We start from the raw sequence: 21,867 nt of genomic DNA, 5'->3' as shown, positions 1-21,867 counted from the left end.
ATAGCTCTTCTTTGTTATTATTTTAGGAATTAACTTAGAGTTTTATGCCACACATCTTTAACTTATTGTGATATTATATACCATTCCATGTATATATAGTACAAGAACTTTACAGGGGTACCTGGGTAGCTCAGTCAGTTAAGCAGTCGACTCTTGATTTCAGCTCAGGTCATGATCTTGTGGTTCGTGGGTTCAAGCCCCACATCCGGCTCTGCGCTGACAGTGCAGAGCCTGCTTAGGGTTCTCTCTCTCTCCCTCTCTGTCTCTCTCTGACCCTCCCCTGCTTGCTTGCACATGCATGCACACACGCTTGCTCTCTCTCTCAAAAATAAAACAAATAAACATCCAAAGAACCTTACAATAATACACTTCAATTTCTCCCCTTCCCGGTCTGTGCTATTGCTGTCATGCATTTTACTTTTCCATAGGTGATAAACCCCACGGTACATTGTTATCATTTCTGTTTAAACAGTCAATTATCTTTTAAAGAGATTTAAATAAGAAAAAATATATATATATACATATATATTTGCCCATGTAGTTATTATTTCTGGCACACTTCATTCCTTTATATAGATCCGTATTTCCATGTGGTATCTTTTTCCTTCTGCCTGAAGGATTTTAAGATTTTAGAATTTTTAACATTAACAATTACTATTTACAATTTAAGGGTTCCTATCATATGGGTCAGCTGATGCTAACTTCTTTTAGCTTCTGTATGACGGAGAAAGTCTTCACTTCACCTTTGTTTTTGAACTATACTGTTGCTGGGTATATAATTTGAGTTTGACAAATTTGTTCTTTCAGTACGTTAAAGATGTTACCCCACTGTCTTACTGCTTACATTGTTTCTGAAAAGACATCTGCGATTATCTTTAACTTTGTTCCTCTGTATGTGATGTGTGGTTTTCTTAACTGGTTGCTTTTAAGATTTTTCTCTTAACACTAGTTAGCAGTTTGGTTGTTGCGTGCCTTTGGTATACTGTTTTTTTGTTTGTTTGTTTTCACATTTCTTATGCTTCAGATTCACCAAGCATCTTGGATCCTTGTGTTTATAGTTTTTATCAAATTTAGAAACCTTCTGGCCATAATTTATTCAAATATTTTTTTGTTTCCTCCTCTCCCTCCTCTCTTTTAAGGACTCCAATTATTTGCATATTAAGCTGCTTAAAGTTGTCCCATAGCTAGTTGATGCTCTATTCAAGATTTTTAATGTCTTTTTTCTCTGTCTTCCATTTTAGATTCTGTTGCTATAGTTTTGAGGGCACACATCCTCTGTTTTGCAATGTCTAATCTGCGATTAATCCCATCCGATGTATTTTTCATCTCACACAATGTACTTTTTTTCTCAAGAAGTTGAGTTTTAATCTTTTCTTGCACCTTCCTTGTCTCAAAGTTTCTTAATACAGAACATAGTTATAATAGCTATTTCAATTTATTTTTCCATTCACTCTAAAATATTTATCAGTTCTACATCAGGTTGAATTGAATGCCTTTTTTTTTTTTTTTTTTTTCCTTCTCATTAAGGGCTGCATTTTCCTGCTTCTTTTTCAGGTCTGGTGATTTTAATTGGATGACAAACATGATGTATTTTATCTTGCTGGGGGCCAGATACCTTTTATTCCCATAAATTTGATTGAGCCTTGTTCTGGGATGAAGTTGGCTTAAAATAGCTTGATCCTTTTTGGTGTTTCCTGCAAAATACATTAAGTGGAACTGAAATAGTATTTAGTCTGAGGATAATTATTCTTCACAACCTAGGCAAGACCCTTCTGTGTGCTCTGCCCAACGCTCTCTGAATCTTGAGGTTTTCTAGTCTGGTTGGTAAGGAGAGGCACTGTTCCTTGTAAGCTCCAAGTACTGTTATCTTGCAGCCTTTAAACCGGTCTTTCTCTATTCTCGGGTTATTTCCATATATTCATGTACTAATCAGCTCCTTTCTAGAGGGCAGTAACTAATCAAATGTATTTATAAATCGGTCATACATCTGTCACATGCTCCTTAATATAGTTCCTTGAGTGTGCTCAGAACCACTGGGTGTGGTTCCCAAATAAGATAGCCTCATGACAAGCCATCACATGTTTCTGAGATAAAAACAGTCACCCAGGAATTTTGAAACTTAACTGCTGTTCTAAATTAAAAATATAGACTAATCATTATAAAGCATGCCAAAAAGGTATGCTAAATTACATCGTATTGACTTTACGCAGGTTTTATTTTTCAGAGGCATTTTTTAATTCAAAGTCAAACCAAGAATGAATTCCTTCGGGAACAATTTTAAGCACCCCGTTGAATGAAAACCAAAAGAATATCTCCAAATGGCCTAAGTCCATTATTTAAAGATGGTACTGTACCTCAAACCACTTCTCCAAGAAGTCATAGTTTGTATAAGAAGGAAAACTTAGGACAATTAGTTTATCACACTTTCACAAGGGGTAGGTATTAGCCAAGTGAGTCAATATATAGTCACATTGCATGTGAAAACAAATTTTAACAATTTTGTTTATAGTTTCATAATTCCTGGAATACAATATATATCAATAATTGCTTGCTGAATAAATTGATGAGTTTCAATGAAAACTTCCCTTTGCTTAAATTTTGGTCAGGTTCTAAAATCATCCGTTGGGTATTATATGGACATATTGAAAAATCAGGGGTTTATCTAAGGATAAAACTCAATAGTTGAGCAATTTTTTAAAAGTTTGCTAAAAAATAAAAGCACCAAATGTGACCCATGACTACAAAAACAGTAAGTTGTATTTATCCAAACTACAGTAACAATTGTATTATTTCTATTTTATTTTTAGTATTCCTATAATCTGAGCCTCTGCTACTTGAAAAAAACATAGGACCCAAGTGTCTATAGTAACCAGCTAATGAGAACATAGAGCAACTAATTTGAGATGCAGTTCAGCCATTTCAAGGTACTGATGCATTTGAGAACATATTTAGGACCCCATGGAACACAGAATAGGGCCATGGCTCGTGGATATGAGCTAAATGTGACTAAGCTGTATTTTCAGGCAGGTTAATTCCCCTGCTTCAACAGGAAGCACTGTTAAAATAATACAACTCTTCCACATAATATCTATATGTTGAAAGGAATAAGAATTTTGCATCTAGAACCAAATGAAAGTTCTGAGATGACCATAGTAGCACTCAACCTTCTTGCGTGGAAATACGCCAGCAGGAAGAAACAGGAAGCATATATATAGGTATGTGAGAGTCACCACAAAATTTAAACTTGCTCCTCTGAAGCAGATCGTCAAAAGAAACAGTCCGATTTCTAATTTTTCACCCACTTACCAAAGAGTCACTTATAACTTGACTCTATCTCACTTTAGACATGGGGCGAATGGCAGCATCATGGAAACAGCCTGCCCTGGGGTTTTATCCAACCAGAGACAGTCACGATGCATCTCCCGAAGGGTGGAGACCCTCTTTCCTTGCCAACGCGGCTTGCTTTGAGTACTGCCCTAATCCAATTAGCCCTCATTTCCTAAGCCAAATTTAAGATCACAAACCTCTTCTGGAAAAATTCCAGAGACCATCCATCACATTCTGTCAGTCCTACTTGTTCTGTAGCATGCACCTAAACAGGTGTCCTCTTTCAATGTGGAATAGGGACAAGGAGACCCAAGACAGTGGGAAGTCCAGGCATCCCTATAACAGAAGAGGAAATCAAAGCAAGCAACAAGGAAACCAGAAGTTGATTGGCCACACATTTGTAATTCCGTTGAAGACAAACAACGAAAGTTTTATCCCTCTAGCCAAGATGCATAATACCATCTCTCCGGCATTAAAGCTATGGTCATCGGCCCATTTACATTTCAGCGAGGTGAATTCTATGGGAAATAAGGTATTTTTCCAAAGCTTCCTTAGTCCTTTTAGTGTCGTGGAGTTCTGGTACCCTTAAAAGACATCACAAATCTACAATTGACAAACTGTTACAATTCCATTGCCTTTTCCTTTGGATTTTCCTGAAGGGGGAAAAATGAAACAACATCTGTTCTGTTGTTTTTTTCTTCAAAAGAAATCCATTTACTGTCAAGAAGGAGTCATCTATTGAAAGAATCTGTATCATCAAATCTGAGGACACTCTTTTAAAATGCTATCCTCCTTGAAACAATAGGGATTTGAATGAGGCTGCCTCTGGGTTCTTACATAGTAGTATAAATTGACTATCCAGTTGAAGAAAATGAAGTTCATGGAAAATTGCCAGTGTTGTCCGAATTGCCTTAAAATGTGGACATCCCAGTCCTACAGTATTTTTTTTTAATTTTTTAACGTTTATTTATTTTTGAGACAGAGAGAGACAGAGCATGAACGGGGGAGGGGCAGAGAGAGAGGGAGACACAGAATCAGAAACAGGCTCCAGGCTCTGAGCCGTCAGCCCAGAGCCCGACGCGGGGCTCGAACTCACGGACCGCGAGATCGTGACCTGAGCCGAAGTCGGACGCTCAACCGACTGAGCCACCCAGGCGCCCCAGTCCTACAGTATTTTAAACAAGTACTGCATGTCTGTATAATCAGTGCTATGGAGCTTCGCCTGGCAGTTAGGATCTGAATGTTGTCTGGTATTTTCTCTATTATATCCTCAACACTGTTCCATGCACTAGAGCAGTTGCCCAATACGTATTTATTGAAAGAATGAAGTGCATATTTTAAAAGCTGTGTTATGTTTTTACCTCTTTTATCATCCTATATTTTAATGACGTTCACGTTGCGGATTTTGCCCAAGACGTGAGGCAAATGTGAGGTGGGGAAACCATAGTCACTGAAGCGACTAGTGTTAACAAAATTGAACAGAGTCGCCTTCCTCTGGATAGAAACCAAGAGTCACCGGCAAAAGAGCATTCTGAGCGTGGCCTGGGTAAGTACAGGCCAACAGGCCCCAACTCAAAACCTGCTTCTGGTCATCTCCGTGAACCAGTGATGCATCCACGACCAAGTCTGGCCCATCAGCCCACACTTCTTTCATCCTCAGGCTCAGTCACAGGCGTCCGGGAACCGTGAGCAAAAGACACGACGACCCCAAATGCTCCGAGCACAAGGCCCTTTCCTGACACATTTAGAATGCCAACAACTCCAGCTCTCTTTTCTGCATCTCCTCTCGTCTCTGGCGAGTCACCTCAGGCCTCACGAGCCGGGGCCCTCCTAAGTCCGCACTGGGCATGCTCCGTCCCGCAGCCCCGGTACCCTCCCCACCACGTGCTCCTCCAATACGCAGCATGGCTGTTTGTTTCAGCTGTGGGTGTGCCATCACGAGCCGCGTCCATGTGTCGCGAGGCCAGCTGCACCCACTAACACGAAGGAGGGAGGGGGAGGGACGGAACGAAAAACAGACTCTGGTCGACCGCCAGGAGATGTGCAGAGTAGGGCTTCCTTCTGCAAGAGCGCTTCCAATCCTGATCCCAGCACACCGGGAAAAGCACTCTTTCCATCAGTCGGAAACAGAAATCTCCCAGGGCTGTCGCGCACCCTGTATCACACAGACGCTAGGAGGCCAGAGGCAACAGCCAGGAGGCGCTCACGCGATGCCTTGCAACATCCCACAAAATGGCTGGGAAACAGCCGGCACGACTGCTTTTAAAAGTAAGTTTCTCCAAGGGCCACGCGCACCGTCCGTCCGTCCGTAACGTTTGTGCGAGGATAGCAGGACCAGTTGTTCAAGTCTGAACGTCCTCAGCACGCTTTTGCTTTTAATTCTTTCTTTCCCGGTATCGAATGTTCCTAGGTACACTAACGGCAGTGGGGATCATAACCCAAACCACGTATGTCAGTAGAAGATCTTCAGAAGGAAAACAGGAAAAAAACCAAAAACGAAAAACCAAAAAAGCAGCCAGTTACAGGCACAACTTGCCCAGGGCTATTGAGATATTTGGTACGCCTACGATTTTCTTTTAATTAAAGGTAAGTTTTGGGGCGCCTGGGTGGCTCAGTCAGTGAAGCGTCCAACTTCGGCTCGGGTCATGATCTCACGGTTCATGGGTTCGAGCCCCGCGTCGGGCTCTGCGCTGACAGCTCGGAGCCTGGAGCCCGCTTCGGATTCTGTGTCTCCCTCTCTCTCTCTGCCCCTCCCCCGCTCACACTATGTCTCTCTCTGTCTCTCAGAAAATGAATAAATGTTAAATAGTTTGAATACATTGTTTTGAAAATGTTTTCTGAGCAATAAGATGGAATGTAACTGGTGAATCATGGCAACTCTAAGAATTTTCTTTTACCGTTAACCAGACCAGCAGAGACCTCCCTTTGGTGTTTCACGTGCATCCCTGGTGGCCGTCACAACAATCATCCGACCCGACAGCCAACTGTCTCCCCACCGGGTGCCTATGCTGGCTAGAAGCAAGAGGGAGAACACACATGGAGGGTACTCGCTTGTGCTTCCTTTCCAAAGAAAATGATGCAAGAGGCTACTTCTCCCGTCCACACGTTCCTCTCCGGTGAAGACAACGTTACACTGGGAAGTCTTCTAGAGGATGGATGGCAACGAACCCCGATGGTGGTGATCATTTCACGATAGACGTGGAAACAAAAACCCACCACGCTGGGCCCCTCATACGTCTAGAGTGATGCGTATCCATTTTATCCTAATAAAACTGGAGCGGGGCGGGGGGGATTCTCCTAAAGACCTAAGAGAAAGCAGCCACCAAAGCACCCTGCAAGGAAAAGGTAGAAATCACACCCTCGGCCACCGTTCACGCCTTGGTAACCACACCTGCCGTGGCCGGGGCCATGCCGCGAACCTGAATCCCGGAATTCGGGGCTATACATCGAAGGAGGTAGGCACAGTGGACTCCCACGATGCCTCCCCGTTCCACTTTTAACAGTGTAATAGCAGTTTGCAAATGGGAAACTCTGTGGACACACGGGGCGTCACGTGGAGTTCATAACCCACGCACGCACACACCCGAGAGGGGCTCGGTGGTTGACGCGTCTTTGCAATCCATCTGGCGCGTTCTCCCACCCCCACGATTTCACTGCCCTTCCGTGCGAGTGACCACAAACGGTGGATCTCAATTCAGCACGTCTCAAGGTCAAATGATGCAGCAAACAGAATTTGACCTCGAACAATATGCCTTTGTCCGTTCAGCCATCCGCGAAAACGTGTGCACGCGCTGCGTTTCGCCCGCTGCAAGTTCATAAATCTTTCTCCCAGATTGCTCGCCTCTTCACCTCACGCCTATGGAAAAGAAAAGACATCTGGATGTGTTTGTTCCTCCCCCTCCACCCCCCACGCCCCCATCCCCTCAATACACACGCAACAGCTGGAAGAACGAGGAGAGCATGTTCTTAAAATTCCATCGGTTCGTGTAGGCACATAATCTGAAGCAGCTCCGAAATGGACATCGAGTAAAAAATACCAGTTTTCAAAAGTCTGTAATTATGTATTTACACAAATTACATAATCCTGTATGTATTTACATACAATTACAGATGATCAAGTAAATGACACAAGGTTGTAGTGTTAAGGAGATGAAATAGAAGGAAAACACCGTAAACTAAAGCCATTCGTTTCTCTACAAAACAGGACCTGGCAGGGACAGGTTCCCCAACACTGACCTGGCATGCCCTTCACACTGCCTGGGGACATTCACATGACAGATGGGAGGGTGGTTCAGCCCGTGCCCATTAAGTCTCTGACCAAGGTGCAAGCCTTGCCACCAGTAAGGTCGTGGTTTGGCCATCTGAGCATCTGTTTCTGAAAACTGGAACCACCCACTCCACAGTGGCTCGGAGCAGCCGTCCGATGGGCTTTGGGCCTCTTGCGACAAGAACCAGATGCAAACCCACTTGCTCTGAAGCCCCACAGGACGATGCCCACGCCCAAACCCTGAGCCATCTACTGTCCCAGAACACTTATTTACATAAATTGCGGAAGCCAATGTTTATTTATTTACAGACCATTACAGTTTATTGTATCCATTGCCAAAAGCATGTAACATTTTGTTTTTCTTAAAAAAAAAAAAGAAAAGAAAAGAAAAGAAAAAGCTACCAAAACAAAGTGACTCCAAAAGTAGACGTTAAAGTAGCATTTTGTAGGAATGCATGGAGAGTTTAGTCTCTTTCCACAAATTGGTTGCTTTCTTTTAGGCCAAATACCTAGCATCTCAGGCTACTTTAAGACCACTTTTGGCTACCTCCTAAAATCAATCTCTTCGGTGCTAAGTATTGTACCTGTGACATCCTACAAACTTGATTCTTCCCTGTGGTCAGATGTTTGTTTAATGTTTTCAGCCAAAAATATTAAATGCCTTTTGGGAAAACTAAAGCCTGAATATGTGCACATTTCAGCAGCAGCCACGGGTTGAGTAATAAATAAGAATATTACATCTTGGAATTAAATGCAGTTTCCGTTTAGAGAGAAAAACAAAACAAGACATGAAGAGGACGTTCTGAGTTTATCATAAATCAACTATTTTACACTGCTTCTGTCCCCTCCCGCCCCCCCAAATATTTGTTCATTCCAAATGTTAGACTTGGTTTTTCCTTAATGCACATCAGCAGGAGGGTTTTGCTACACGCTCAAACCTGGACCACAGAAGGGCCACGTGTGCTCGTGGCAACACGTCATGCACTTCTACTGGAAAACAGCTTTCACTCGACGGGGACATACTTTTATTTTCCATAAAGAATGTGCATCGGAGCAAAACAAAGTTGGAATACTCAATTTTAAAATTAGTTACATAAATCCCAACGCATTTTTTAACTGTCACTTTCCATGTCCCAACATAACGCTACAAAGTGTTATATGTGGTATGAGAATTTGTTATAAATTCCTTTTTCTTAAATATTGCTTTAAGAATTTGGCTCTTTTCTCCTTAGTATATAGTAAGAAATAGTCTTCCTTGCCCAAGGGCAAGTTCCAAAATTATTGCTACTAAAGAAATATGTATTCTTACGCTTTTCAGCATAAAATGTTATAAAAGCCTCGTAAAAGATATTCTATATAGTAACCTCCCCTCTAAAAAAACTGAGCGCTTGTGAAGACCATTTTTAAAAACAAAACACAGTCAACAAGTAAAATATTTTCCCCCTCCTTGTCATTATGGATGAAGATTTTTTAGTTTCGTTTTGCAAGTTTTACTTGAAGGATTCTATTACCATGTATTAGGACGGTTCACACCGAAAGCAATTTTCTATAAAAGATCTTACAGTGACCCCCCTGGTACTCGTATCATTTCATGTTTGATAGCCAAGTGCACGAATAAAATTCTCCAAGGATTATCCTTGTTTAATCTGACTCTTGTCCCTTTAAAAAAAAAAAAATCTGTTCTGTGTAGGCTTTCTTCCCCCCCACCCCCCACCGTTTTTGAGGATCTGAATCAGTACAATGTTTGATGTTAGACCTGTTGTCCTGGAGATCAACTAAAACAAAAGCAGGGTTATTGTTTAGCTTTGGTATATTCTGCAATAGATTTAAACACGTAGGATATATACCAACCCTTATATCTTCCAACCGTGAAGTTACAATGATGGAATAAGTCACTTAATGAGAGAGGAAATATTACAGACACAGAATAAAAGTTTGAGACCCAGTTTTTCTTTAATCCTCTGGGATAAGCTATGAAACAAGCAGTCTGAAGAGTGAATACTCAGTGTCATGAATGATGTGCATAAGTTTACAATAATACGGGCACAAAAGAGATTGTCGCCTTTAGTACATTAGGGTCATTAGAATTTCTCACATCCATGCACCGTTATTTACTTGCATGAATTTACCACAGGTTCGTAGCGGACTTTGCCATTTAATGCTTACAGAGCCTAAAGCTTCCAAAATGCCTATCTGGCCTGTACATATTTCATTAAAAATAAACTCTATATAATAAATAAATATATAAAATAAATAAAATGTTGCCTTTGGAATTTCTATAAATAAATTTAACTTTTTTTTTGTTTTGTTTTGTATTTGTTTTTTTTGTTGTTTTTGTTTTTTGCCTAAGAGGTCTTTGCTTTCGATCCACTGGGATGGCACCAGCGAGCATTAACTGAAAAAGTCTCTGAAGTAAGACTGCACCCTCCACACCTCTGAAAACGCAGCGTGCCCTTGCGAAGGCCACCAGCCCCAATCCTGATGAGTCGAAGTATGGCTGTGCGGATACAGGATGAAGTACAACTGATCGAAAATGTAAAAGCGCGTCTAAATCCCAGCATGCATCAGGCCGTTGTCCTCTCTGCCTCTCTCTTCAATTCCCCCTGCTACTCATCCACGCACACACTCGCACCCCCGCTCAGTCTCCCTCTCCTCCTCGCACAAGAAATCGAGCAAGTGGGCAGCGGCCGGCCTCCGGGAGGACCAGCCTGTAAGTGCAGAACAGAATCAGCATGTTCCCGTCCAAGCCTCCATCGGACATCATGCATGCGGCAAAGTTTGGCAACAGTGGAGCTGGGGTGACCCCCCAGCTAATCGAGAAGAACCCACCGCGTGAAACCTTTATAGTGGTTACTTTTTTTAAGGGCTCAAGTGAAGAAATTGTCTTTGTCAACTTTGGCTTAGAATATCCTTATATAGTTCGGGTACTTTGTCGGGGTCCACTGGTCTGGGTAAAAAATGTGTGAATTTCTGGTGCCGTTTAGTCCTGGTTCCTTCTCTGGGGGTCCCGTCTTTGTTTAACGCAACGTAGTATCGCCTTCCAGTGTCCACGTGTTTATAGAGATTCGAAGAGTAGGTGTTATACCAGTTTTCTTCAAACTGTTCTCTGAATACACACTCTTGGGTTAGTTTTTCCTGTTCAAACAAACACACAAACAACAAATGAGTCTTTTTTGCAAAACAGCTACTTTCTGTATTTGAAGCAAAGTTCAACTGCTACGCGATATAACTCTGAAGAGAAAATACTGACTTTAGCCCATTCTGACCATCGGGACACAGGTAGTTAGAGTAGAACTCTACGTTCTAATTGTTCCTCACGGTGAGTAAAGTGAGAAAGATCACAAATGTGTTCTCCTTAGATTTTTTCATATGCCAAATGATTTCAAAGAGTCTAACAGACAAAGGACAACCAAGGCTGTGAGTTGTTCCCATTTTTATCACAGCAAGTAGGATGCGGACCGTCATGGCGGGGAGAGCCTCAGCTGAAGCCAAAAGTTCACAAAACTGCTCCACCTTTACTGTGTTTTATAAAGCACTCGCCGTGTAGACCAACCTTCTCAACAACCGCAGTAGTGCTCGTTTATTACTCTGTAAGAGTGCCTCTCAAACTTCAGGCTTACAGAGGAATCACCTGGGATGCTTCTTTAAAATGCAAATTTCCAATCCCCAATCCTTTAAAATTCGGATCCAGAAAGTCTGGAAATAGGCATTTTTAACAGGCCCTCGGGGCAGTTCTGATGCAGTTAATTCCCAGTCCGCCTTTTAAGACAGAAGGCTTGCGGGTGACTTGAGTCTTCCTGAATACAAAGAAGTGGAAACAAATGTTGAAGCCCTCCCACCTCCTGGAACTCAGAAGACCCTCCCCGCGCACACCCAGCTTAAAAAGCCACGGTCTCCGGCACACGGCTACCGGAGAAAAAGCTGACACTCCCACGTTCCCGAAGCCGAAAGCTTCCGCATTTTCACAAATGTGCTGTACCCCTCCCTTCACCTGAGATTTAGGAGACTCTAGGCCCCGTTTCACCCCACAACCCGGGGCTCCTGCAGGGTCCTCCACGTGTCTCGTGGGCAGCAGCCGTGACCCGAAACAAGGGACGCGTCACTCCCCCAAACCGTGAGCACACCCCAGGCATACAAGCTGTCCCCTGGAGAAACAAGGCGACAGGATCCGAGAGCCTCTCTGCCCTTGTCACCACCGGACTGGAGTTTTTCAAACCAATACCTTTCTAGATGGTACTTTTACAGAACAAACACAGAGCGATCTTTCAAACTGTCCCCCTTGCTCTTGCCCCCCCCCCGCCCCCGGCACCTCACATGAATAAGGAAACAACCCGACCAACCCGTGTCCGTGCAAAGGCTTAACGCAGCACAACCCAGGAAGGCATCCGACGTCCTTCCGTTTCTGACATTCGCATTCAGACCCAGAGGACAGCGAACCAGGCACAACCAAAGTACAGATGTCCTTTTCCCCTTGCCACACCTGGGACGCCACTTGGTGCCCTGAGCTCACGGGCAGCAGCCCTGGGCTCCTCTCTGTGGAGGAAGTCAGGAGAGCAAAGGAAGGGACAGACGGAGAGAATGTGACAAGGTGAAGCGGCCAGTGGAAGGCCGGCTTCCCCACTTTTGGATGCACCGAAGGCTTAGAACCCACGGGAAACCACACGGGGCCTGCACTCCAGATAGGCGCTCTTCCGGGCACCGGAAGGGTCTGTGACACAGCGTCACCTCATTGGACATGTTTTTCGCGAAGTCCGACGGGGAAAAGCCAAAAGAAAAAAACGACGCCTCTGTCAAGGTGGGGAGCGATGGGGAAACTTGGGAAGGCTGACGCCGTGTTTATAGGGACAAAGTGAACTGTGGGGAGTGGGAAGTACTCTGTGGCTCCCCCCTGGCTGGGTTACCCCACCGGGGCGCCAGGAGAGGCTCCCTGCCCACAAGCAGCCCTTCGCTTCGGTCCACACGAAAACCAGAGGCACATTCTTCTGAGAAAACCCCAGCAACCCCTACCCTCTCTGTGCTTCTGCGCTGGGGGACAAGGCCGCGTGTGATTTCTTTCATCTCTGGTAAGACTGACGAAATAAAACTAGTGTGTTAAAGACATTACCAGCTATTTTAGGCTTTACTTCCATCCGTATGATAAATATTCTCCACACAGACAAGATTACTACTGGCTAAAAATGTCTGGTTTGGGTGTGCTGTGATTAAGTAAATTTTCTCAACAAATTATGGTGAGCTTTTTTTTTTTTTTTTTGGTTTTTTTCTTTTACTTAATAAAATGGACCAGAGTACAAAACCTGCATACTGAACTTCCAACTCTACAAAAAAAAAAGAGAGAGAAAGAAACCATGAAAACCAAATTCATTTTTTTAATTTATTTTTTTTTTTTACTATAATTTATCGTCAAATTGGCCCGATGCCCCTCCCAGGTGCCCTCCTCAAAGCCCATCACCCACTTTCCCCTCTCCCCCACCCCCCCTCCACCCTCACTGAAAAATGAATTCAAATTAAGCTTTCTTTTCCTCAGGAAATCCTATCACCTGACAGACATTTTATTCACAAACTAAAACACTTCTTTTTCCTTTTGGAAACATGACTTATGCACTACTCCATGCCTGCTTTATAGACCTATCGAACCTATAATACGATGGCTTTTGTTGGATTAGAAACACACACAGGGGCGCTGGGTGGCTCAGTCGGTTGAGCCTCCGACTTTGGCTCAGGTCATGATGTCATGGTTTGTGGGCTCGAGCCCCACGTCGGGTTCTGTGCCGACAGCTCGGGGCCTGGAGCCTGCTTCGGATTCGGTGTCTCCTCTCTCTCTCTCCCCGTCCCCCGCTCACGCTCTGTCTCTCTCAAAAATCATAAATATTAAAAAAAAAAATTTTTTTTTAAAAGGAACACATACACATCACCTCAGCAGAGTATACGGAGCTTGCATGGTGGTGAACAGAACAGCTGTGGAATCAAAGGCCCACGCAGACCCCAGCTTCGTCCTTCACTAGCTGCGGGACACTTACAACTACTCACTTAACCTCTCCGAGTCTCGCAAGTTCATCTGTAAGGAGGGTTAGGAAACAGCATCTGGAGGCAGGGCTATCACAAATCCAGCCCCAGAACACGCCTGGCACAGAGGAGGCGCTCCAGGAACCACGGGGGTTGCTGACATAAAGTCCACATCATCACCTCTCACTCCTGGGATGCAGTCTAGGAAACGGCGAACACAACTTCTCCCATTAACTATGTGGGACAGGGAGGCCCAGATGTGAAACGACTCGCCCCGTGGTCTAGGCCACGGGATCTCCTTATGGTAACGGGGCCACCGCAGGAAGAAGTTTCCAGGAGCCCTGCTGGAGGTGCCGCACTCTGGAGCCCAGTCCCTTCCACGTGTTTTGCTTTTCACTAAGCAGTGTGATTCCTCCAGACCCCCTCCCGCAGGGAGGCTTCGGATGCTGTTTCCAAAGGGCCAGGCCTCAGGGCGGGCCACGCAGGGGAAAGGCCCGAGCTCACAGACGAGGCTCAGAAATTCCATGCGGCAACGTTACTCTAAGACTCGTAGAGGCTTCCTGAGCGTCCTTTCTTCTTTACCTCAACGAAAATATAACTTTTAGAAAACACAATTGGCTCTGCAAGAGGAATGCGTGGAGATGGAAAGAAAATCGAGATTATGAACAAAATTCTACAGTGACAGGGACATCACAATCTAGCAACGGGACACATTTGTTGTCAGTATTTATGAAAAGGTTCTTGCTCTACATGTTTCAAGAGGGTTTTGTAACATATGAAAAAAACAAAAAAAAAATTTTTAATGTTTATTTTTGAGAGAGAGAGAATCAGAGCATGAGCGGGGGGTGAGGGGGAGGGCAGAGAGAGAGAGGGAGACACAGGATCCAAAGCAGGCTCCAGGCTCTGAGCTGTCAGCACAGAGCCCGACGCGGGGCTCCAACTCACGAGCCGTGAGATCACGACCTGAGCTGAAGTTGGACGCTTAACCGACTGAGCCACCCAGCCACCCCTGAAAAAAACGTTTAAAAAACAATAAGACACTGAACTAGCCTTTTCAGTACTCAGAAAACACTGCTCTATTTCCCCCAGCAGGCTATTATAGCATTGTTTATATACACGTAACTAACTTTCTAGGCAACCCAGAAAATAAAGTAAATTATTCCAGTTAAAACAGTATCATCTATAGCCAGCATTTTTTGTGATGGTTAAGAGTTCAATTGCCCCCTATACGGAAGGGCTGCATGACTTCAGTTAACAAGTTAAATGAGACTGTGCCGACATTACATCGCAAACCGCTGGTACCTTTCAGCTCCTATAATTGTTACACACTTAGTATAATGCCGCTCAGATAAACTGACATACCTTGAAAATTAAAATGATCTTGAAGAATTAAAGGCCTCGTTACTTTTTTATACCACGTATGTGCTTTTAAATTTCTTCCTCTTATTTGGGATTACGTTAACATGTGACTTCTGTTTTGGACAGATAAACTAGCAAACTTTACAGAGTTGCTCTCTTTATGCTCACACTTTAGAACTCGGTGACAAAATATTTAGTGAGGTGACTATTCCTATGTATTTGTACTCCACAGTGATTTTTCTAAATTGAAAATAAGCAAATGAGTGCAAATCGGGACAGCACAAATATATTAACCTGTATTCTCGTATATGTGCAAAGGAGAAAAAAAAATTTCTGCCTTCAACTGTACACTTTAGAATTATAGAAGTCAGATGTTTTAAAACTCACCACATGTTTCCAATGCAGACGGTTTATAGAGTATTCCACTATAAAGTGATCAATTCTTGTTTTATTGTATTTCCATGTTTTAATTTTTTTTTTTTAGATTATTTAACGATAGCTGTTTATGGCATACCTATCTTTGAACTGTTGGATTATATCGCTAGGCTTGGGTGGAGAATGCGGATTTAATTCAAAAGTCTACTGAAGCCCATGCTTTGGAACAAAATCTGGTGAATGTTAGCAACTATGGAAACCTCTTTTCATTTTATATCATCAAATTCTAAGCAGTGGGAAAAACTGAAATTAAAACTTCAAAACTTTTACGAATCCTATTAAAACCAAAGAATGAGATAATAATGTGAAAATTACAGCACACCCTGGAGAATGTTCAGGAACGCCATAAGACATAAACTCATAGAGACACCACTTTAAAATATTAGACAATTGGAAAATGTGTCATCCACATGGCTATGATTAGGCCCAATTCGTATCTATACCCATTTAAAAACTGAAATCAGAATTTTTCAAGACTCGCGGCTCAGCTCTTCTCATGGAAAACAAATAGGCTTTGTGTTGCCATTCTAGCCATCCGTATTTCTATATATACGTAAATATATGCGGTGTAGTTTTACCCACCTATCCAAATGGTTGCGTGTATTCAACTCAATGGGTCACTTAAGCCGGTTGTGAAAGCTAGCCCGGCACGTTAATCTGAGGTCAGTGACTACACAGAAACTAACCTGAGTGTAGAGTTCCCAAACACTTTGCAAGTTAATGATTTCATGTAATCGCTCATTCTTATATCTCCCGTTTATTACAGTCATGGCATTTAAACCTCCCTCGACCACAATTACTCGCACAGATGTACTCTTCCTCATTAATAATCTAGCAGTAAAGTCTTAATGGGAGTTGTTGCAAGGATCGGGGTGATTAAATACAATGACTAAAGGACCATTAATAAGAAGCCAGGTCTTTTAACTCTTCTCTCCTGGGAGAAGTCCCCAAACAGACAGAAAGCAACAAACACAGAGGAGAATGGGCATGAGGGCACTATTTCCTATTTTATTAGAAGCTCCAGTTCAGAGCCATATCTCCTTGTGCCCTCGATATGGCTCACCTTAAGCCCTATCTTCCAAAACTCTTTAAGATCCCCACTATTCCAGGTGGGCCTGCTTTCGTGCCCATGACCGGAATTGTGGGAACTGAAATAGCTGTATCTGGTCAATCTAAACAAAATGAGGCAAGCAGGCGGGCAATTTTTCATTCTGTCTCATCAAAACATATAGAAAATTAAGGATTCCTACATTCTCTCCTCTCCTTCCCCACCAGAGACTAAACCAAACCAAACAAACACAAGTGACCTTCCCTCCAGAAGCTGCTACTTGGGGATTTGGGGATTCAAAAGCCGGGTCCCAGTCTGAATCCAGGGGCACACAGACACCTTCTATGCTGTGCACTCACCAGCCTTCTGGCACCAACGATGCCCGCCAGCAAGGACAGAACCTGCCGTGGACAGGCTAGACAATTTAGGGGCCTTCCTCAGGAGCTGCCTAGAGACACGGACATTTGTTCAGCAAATCATATCAGCTTGTAAACTTGTAATACATTTCCACAGATGTAATCCTAAGGGGAAAGAAGACCTTGCTCAAGGATTTAAATTTGAGAAGTCCAATATTCACTCTAAGAAATGTTATTGCTTGGGCGCCTGGGTGGCTCAGTCGGCTAAGCGTCCCTCTTGGGCTCAGGTCATGATCTCGCAGTTTGTGAGTTCAAGCCCCGCATCGGGCTCTGTGCTGACAGCTCGGAGCCTGGAGCCTGCCTCACATTCTGTGTCTCTTTTTCTCTCTCTGCCTCTACCTCGCTCATATTCTGTCTCTCTCAAAAACAAATAAACATTTAAAAAAATAAAAAAATAAAAAAAAGAAATGTTATTGCCTGTATCCCCGAAGAGACGATGCACATTTAATGCTTCCACAAAGAACCTTACAGGAAAAATTCATGAAACTTGTTTTAGGATCTTGGAACACCAGAGGAAAAAGAAATCACAGGTAACATTTCTTACCATAGATAACTATCTGGTAAGAGGAGTATGTCCTCCAGTGACCACTGAAAAGACACAAAAACCTGCAAAAGCTGAAGCAACCTCGCACGAGGTAGCACTCGAGGCAAGAGCCAAGGGTAGGATGCCCTTGAAGAGTTAGACTGACAGACAACGGCAGACACACGTCCAGCCGAAGAGCTGGGAGGGGAAATGAAGGGAATAAGGGATCCTAAAAGACAAAGACAACTGAATCCAACTGCTGTGTTTCCATGATAACCATCTGATATACTGTCGGGAGTGGAATCGGAAAAGAAAAATGGGCCTCAGGTTTTTTACGCTAGACGAAAACGGGTTACATTAGGAACTTGGCTTGTGGGAAGAAAATCAGAGAAACCGAAAGGTGAACCAACAGAATGACAGTGTAAGCCCAAAGGCTATTTCGGAAGAACTGAAAGGTTCACAGAATTCCCGTACATCAAGGAATGCCAGACTTCCGCAAACACACGCGCACAACCCGGGAGCGGTGGGCGGGTTGATTAACAATCCTGGGCCTCATAAAACGGGGAACCGGACCAAGATATTCCTGAGGTCTCTTTGGGTCTGAGATTCCGGTGGTTCAGTCTCGGAACATGGAAATGCAGAAAGCGGAGGTATCCACAAGAGCTCTGGAAGGACACGCCGAACAGGAAATGGAAAAAGAAACGGCAGTGGAGGAAAACAGGGAAAGAAACCAAATAAAATGTGCTGCATCAGTCGCCCACTGCAGAGACGGTGGGGGCAGCGGATCAGAAACGCAGACTGAATTAATGCTTCCAGAAGCAGCCAAGGGAATGAGGCTGCTGTTTCAAGGAAGAGATGCGGCGTGGCGGAAGACCTCACCTCGGCCCCAGGCGCCCCTGCTCTCCTCTCCCCGGGAGATCTTCGGGTGATCCCGTCCTGGAAGGTGTCTTGCCTGCCACTGCCTGGCATCGCGGGGCCCGCCGCTGTCCTCGCCCCCGCGCTGGCCGCAACAGGCATGGCTCATCAACGAATGTCTGCCTGACCAGCAAACCCTACATCATAAGCTCTCCCTCGGAGAACTCACTTGGGAGAAAAACCAAGTCTTGCAAGAAAACAAGAAGTCAGCAATGTCCTAGAGCGCTCACACCCGACGGGAAAGCCGGACGTGCGCATAAGGCAGACAACAAGCAACGCTGAAGAGAAATGATACCGGAACTCTTGAATTTCTCACACGCGCCCCCAGGCAACGCTCGTGTGCCCCTACACCCCCACCCCACCCAACGCCCACCGAGGAACGCTGTGTAAAATCGCAAAGTAGATCAAGTTTGCCTGTAGCATCGCCCCTACTTCTTGGGTCTCCAGCTTCTAACTCCAACTGTAGTCCTGCCCAGATTTGTCTGGAAGCAAGCTTTTCCACCCAATACATAAATGGCCCTGCTCTCTTAGAAAGTGACCAGTGTTGCTGTCCCTTCCTCTCTGTAACACACAGATGACGGTGTCTAACTCTCTCAGGGCCCGCTCTCTCTGCCAGACTGTAACAACCCACTTCCATGCTAATCAGGCCTAATACCATCAACTAATAATTCCATTCCATACATATGCTGACACGGATGTTTTTTTAAACAGGGCTTGAATCCTGAAAACACGATTCTGATGGTAGACATTTTGGGGCTGGGACAGCCTGGTGCATTTGCTACTATGTGAACGTTAGAAAAATGAATAAGAGGGGCGCCTGGGTGGCGCAGTCGGTTAAGCGTCCAACTTCAGCCAGGTCACGATCTCGCGGTCCGTGAGTTCGAGCCCCGCGTCGGGCTCTGTGCTGGCAGCTCAGAGCCTGGAGCCTGTTTCTGATTCTGTGTCTCCCTCTCTCTCTGCCCCTCCCCCGTTCATGCTCTGTCTCTCTCTGTCCCAAAAATAAATAAACGTTGAAAAAAAAATTTTTTTAAAGAAAAAAGAATAAGAATAATACAAAGTAAATGAAACCCCAAAGAAAGAAATTTCTTCAACGACGTGGATAAAACGATTATGAGCTACATATGAAAATAAAGTATCTAAACTTAATCTTGATAAGCACGGTTAACACTTTATTAAAAATTTTTAATGTTTATTTATTATTGAGAGAGAGAGAGAGAGAGAGAGAGACAGAGCACGAGCAGGGGAGGGGCAGAGAGGGAGACACAGAATCTGAAACAGGCTCCAGGCTCTGAGCTGTCCGCACAGAGCCCGACGTGGGGCTCGAACTCACGAACTGTGATCATGACCTGAGCCGAAGTCGGATGCTCAACCGACTGAGCCACCCAGGCTCCCTGAGCACGGTTAACACTTTCAAGTATAATTGAAGGGATGCCACATTTTGATGTGGAGGAAATCTGTATTTTCATAGATTACGTCATAAATCATTCCAGAATCCAAACGTGCAAGAAACACACTTTCTGTGCATCTCCCACCCCGGAAGGAATATGAGAGGCTGCACCAAGGCGGCCTTCCAGAAGCACTGCCACACTCATCCGTGAAGAATGCTCAGGGAGCAAGCCTGTGCTAACGAGCCACAGCGAGCCAAGCAGTGTGCGGGCTGTTTCATAGGCTTCATCTCCTCTAATCCTCACAGCAATGCTGTGATGTGGCTGCCATTAGCCCTGTTTCACAGTTACAGCTCAGCAAGTTTGAGTAGACTGCCCGAGGTCACACAGCCGGGGAGCCACAGAGCTGGGATGCGAAGCCTCGTGTTTCCACTAGTCTCTGTCTTACCTCCAAGTTCGAACTGTTCCAAATGCAAGCACAGGCTTAACTATTCCATCAAAACATCGCCAACAGAAGACCAACTTGAAAGATGCAGAAAGAAAAGGAACGCAGGCCAAGAGAAAACCACCCGGAACACAGCAACTCGTATGCAAGGAGGAGGGAGGGATGAGACCTCGAGCTGAGAGTGGACAGCATTTATGTGAGGACACAGAGTGCATCGTGGCCGCTAAACGGGCAAAGATCACACCATGCTAGAGCAAAGCAATCACACCGTGCACCACGGGGAGAGGGATGTCTTTGGCATGACCTTGGCAAGTCTGTTCTTAGAATACTGCATTGAGCTTTGAGCATTTCGTTACAAAGCAAAAGCAAATCACGATGGAGATTTCAATGAATTATCACACACACACACACACGAATAGGGAAAGAGGAGATCAACTTAGGTCAGGATTTTAAGCATTTATACAGAGGATGAGGGAACACAGCTCGTAGGTCTCTCCCACTTAACGCCATAACCTGTCAATCCTTAGGGGAGCCCTCTGCTCCCCTTAGGGGTGTCAGGAACGCAGACATTTTTCTCGGCTACCTGTTGGGAGGCTGCTGGGGTGTACCAGGTCAACAGACTGAGAAGTGATGTCTGTGCACAAGGACAAGTCAGTCCCAGGCATGAGGGAGGCAGGAGGGACGAGGTGGCCGGGCCCCTGCTGGACCTGCTGTCGGGCCAGCGGCTGCCACTTGGCTCCAGTGTGGCCAGCTTTCTTTGTGAGGCCGCGGGGCACCTGCCAGGCCCATGGCTGACGATGATGACAGGGGAAGACCCTCCAAATGCCAGCAGTGTAGCATTGGCAGCAGCTGGGAGAAACGGCAGAAACGGGCCGGACCACACCATGGGTGGGGGGGCGGTCAGGCGCAAAGATAACAGAATTAGCACACATCCACCAGCCACCACGTTTCCAAACCCTGCAGCAAAGCTGCCTTCGCACAAGCCTCCCTCCCCTCAGGACACCTGCCTATTGTCCTCTACGTCCTCCGTGAATAATCCTGACCTCCTCTCCTACCCTAGAACTGAGCTCTCTCCTCTAAGCTCTCCGAGCCCTTTTTGCACGTAATTCTGTGATAACGTGTATCAGACCAAATTATGATTCTTGGTTGGTGTATCTGCCCCCCCCTCCCCCATGAAGCTGCAAGTTCTCGAGCCAGTTCCAAGTTCACCCACAAGAGAAAGTAGCATTTGCATTTGTATGTACAGTTGGCTCTCATCATTCGTGGCAGCGCTGTTCTCTAAAGCTGCCGTGGACGCTGAAGGGGTGAATACTGAAGCATTGCTCCCAAGAGAAATCCAGGGTCAGGTTCCTGTAAGCCTCCGGTCATAACACTTCTGTCAGACCATCAATATGCGATCTTGGTTTTTTGTGGGTTTCTGTTTAAGTTAATGTTGTAGATTCGTTAACAATAAACTCACAGCACGAGAGTTCAGGCCCGAACAAAACTATCCAACTTATGTGGTTTGCTCCCTAACCTGTCACAGCCGTCTCACATTTAGAAATACCAGACGGGGTCGCCTGGGTGGCTCAGTCGGTTCAGCGTCCGACTTCGGCTCAGGTCATGATCTCACAGTTCGTGGGTTCAAGCCCCACATCGGGCTCTGTGCTGACGGCTCGGAGCCTGGAGCCTGCTTCACGTTCTCTGTCTCTCTCTCTGCCCCTCCCCCGCTCATGCTCTCTCTCTCTCTCTCTCTCTCTCTCAA

The 21,867-nt window shown here is 44.9% G+C and overlaps 1 protein-coding gene across 1 annotated transcript in view; it reads right to left on the bottom strand.

The window, feature by feature from the left end:
- Positions 1-9,304: 9,304 nt before the first annotated feature.
- The window catches only part of FGF9 (fibroblast growth factor 9), a 34,871-nt gene continuing 22,308 nt past the window's right edge, over positions 9,305-21,867 (bottom strand). The window contains exon 3 of the mRNA XM_043575070.1: positions 9,305-10,729. Within this exon, the coding sequence (XP_043431005.1) occupies positions 10,484-10,729 (246 nt within the window). The 3' untranslated portion in view covers positions 9,305-10,483. The remainder of the gene's footprint in view (positions 10,730-21,867) is intronic.

This window comes from Prionailurus bengalensis, chromosome A1, assembly GCF_016509475.1.
Source record: "Prionailurus bengalensis isolate Pbe53 chromosome A1, Fcat_Pben_1.1_paternal_pri, whole genome shotgun sequence".
NCBI lineage: Eukaryota > Metazoa > Chordata > Mammalia > Carnivora > Felidae > Prionailurus > Prionailurus bengalensis.
Note: the sequence above shows the minus strand (reverse complement) of the source record. Positions and strands in the feature narration are given on the sequence as shown.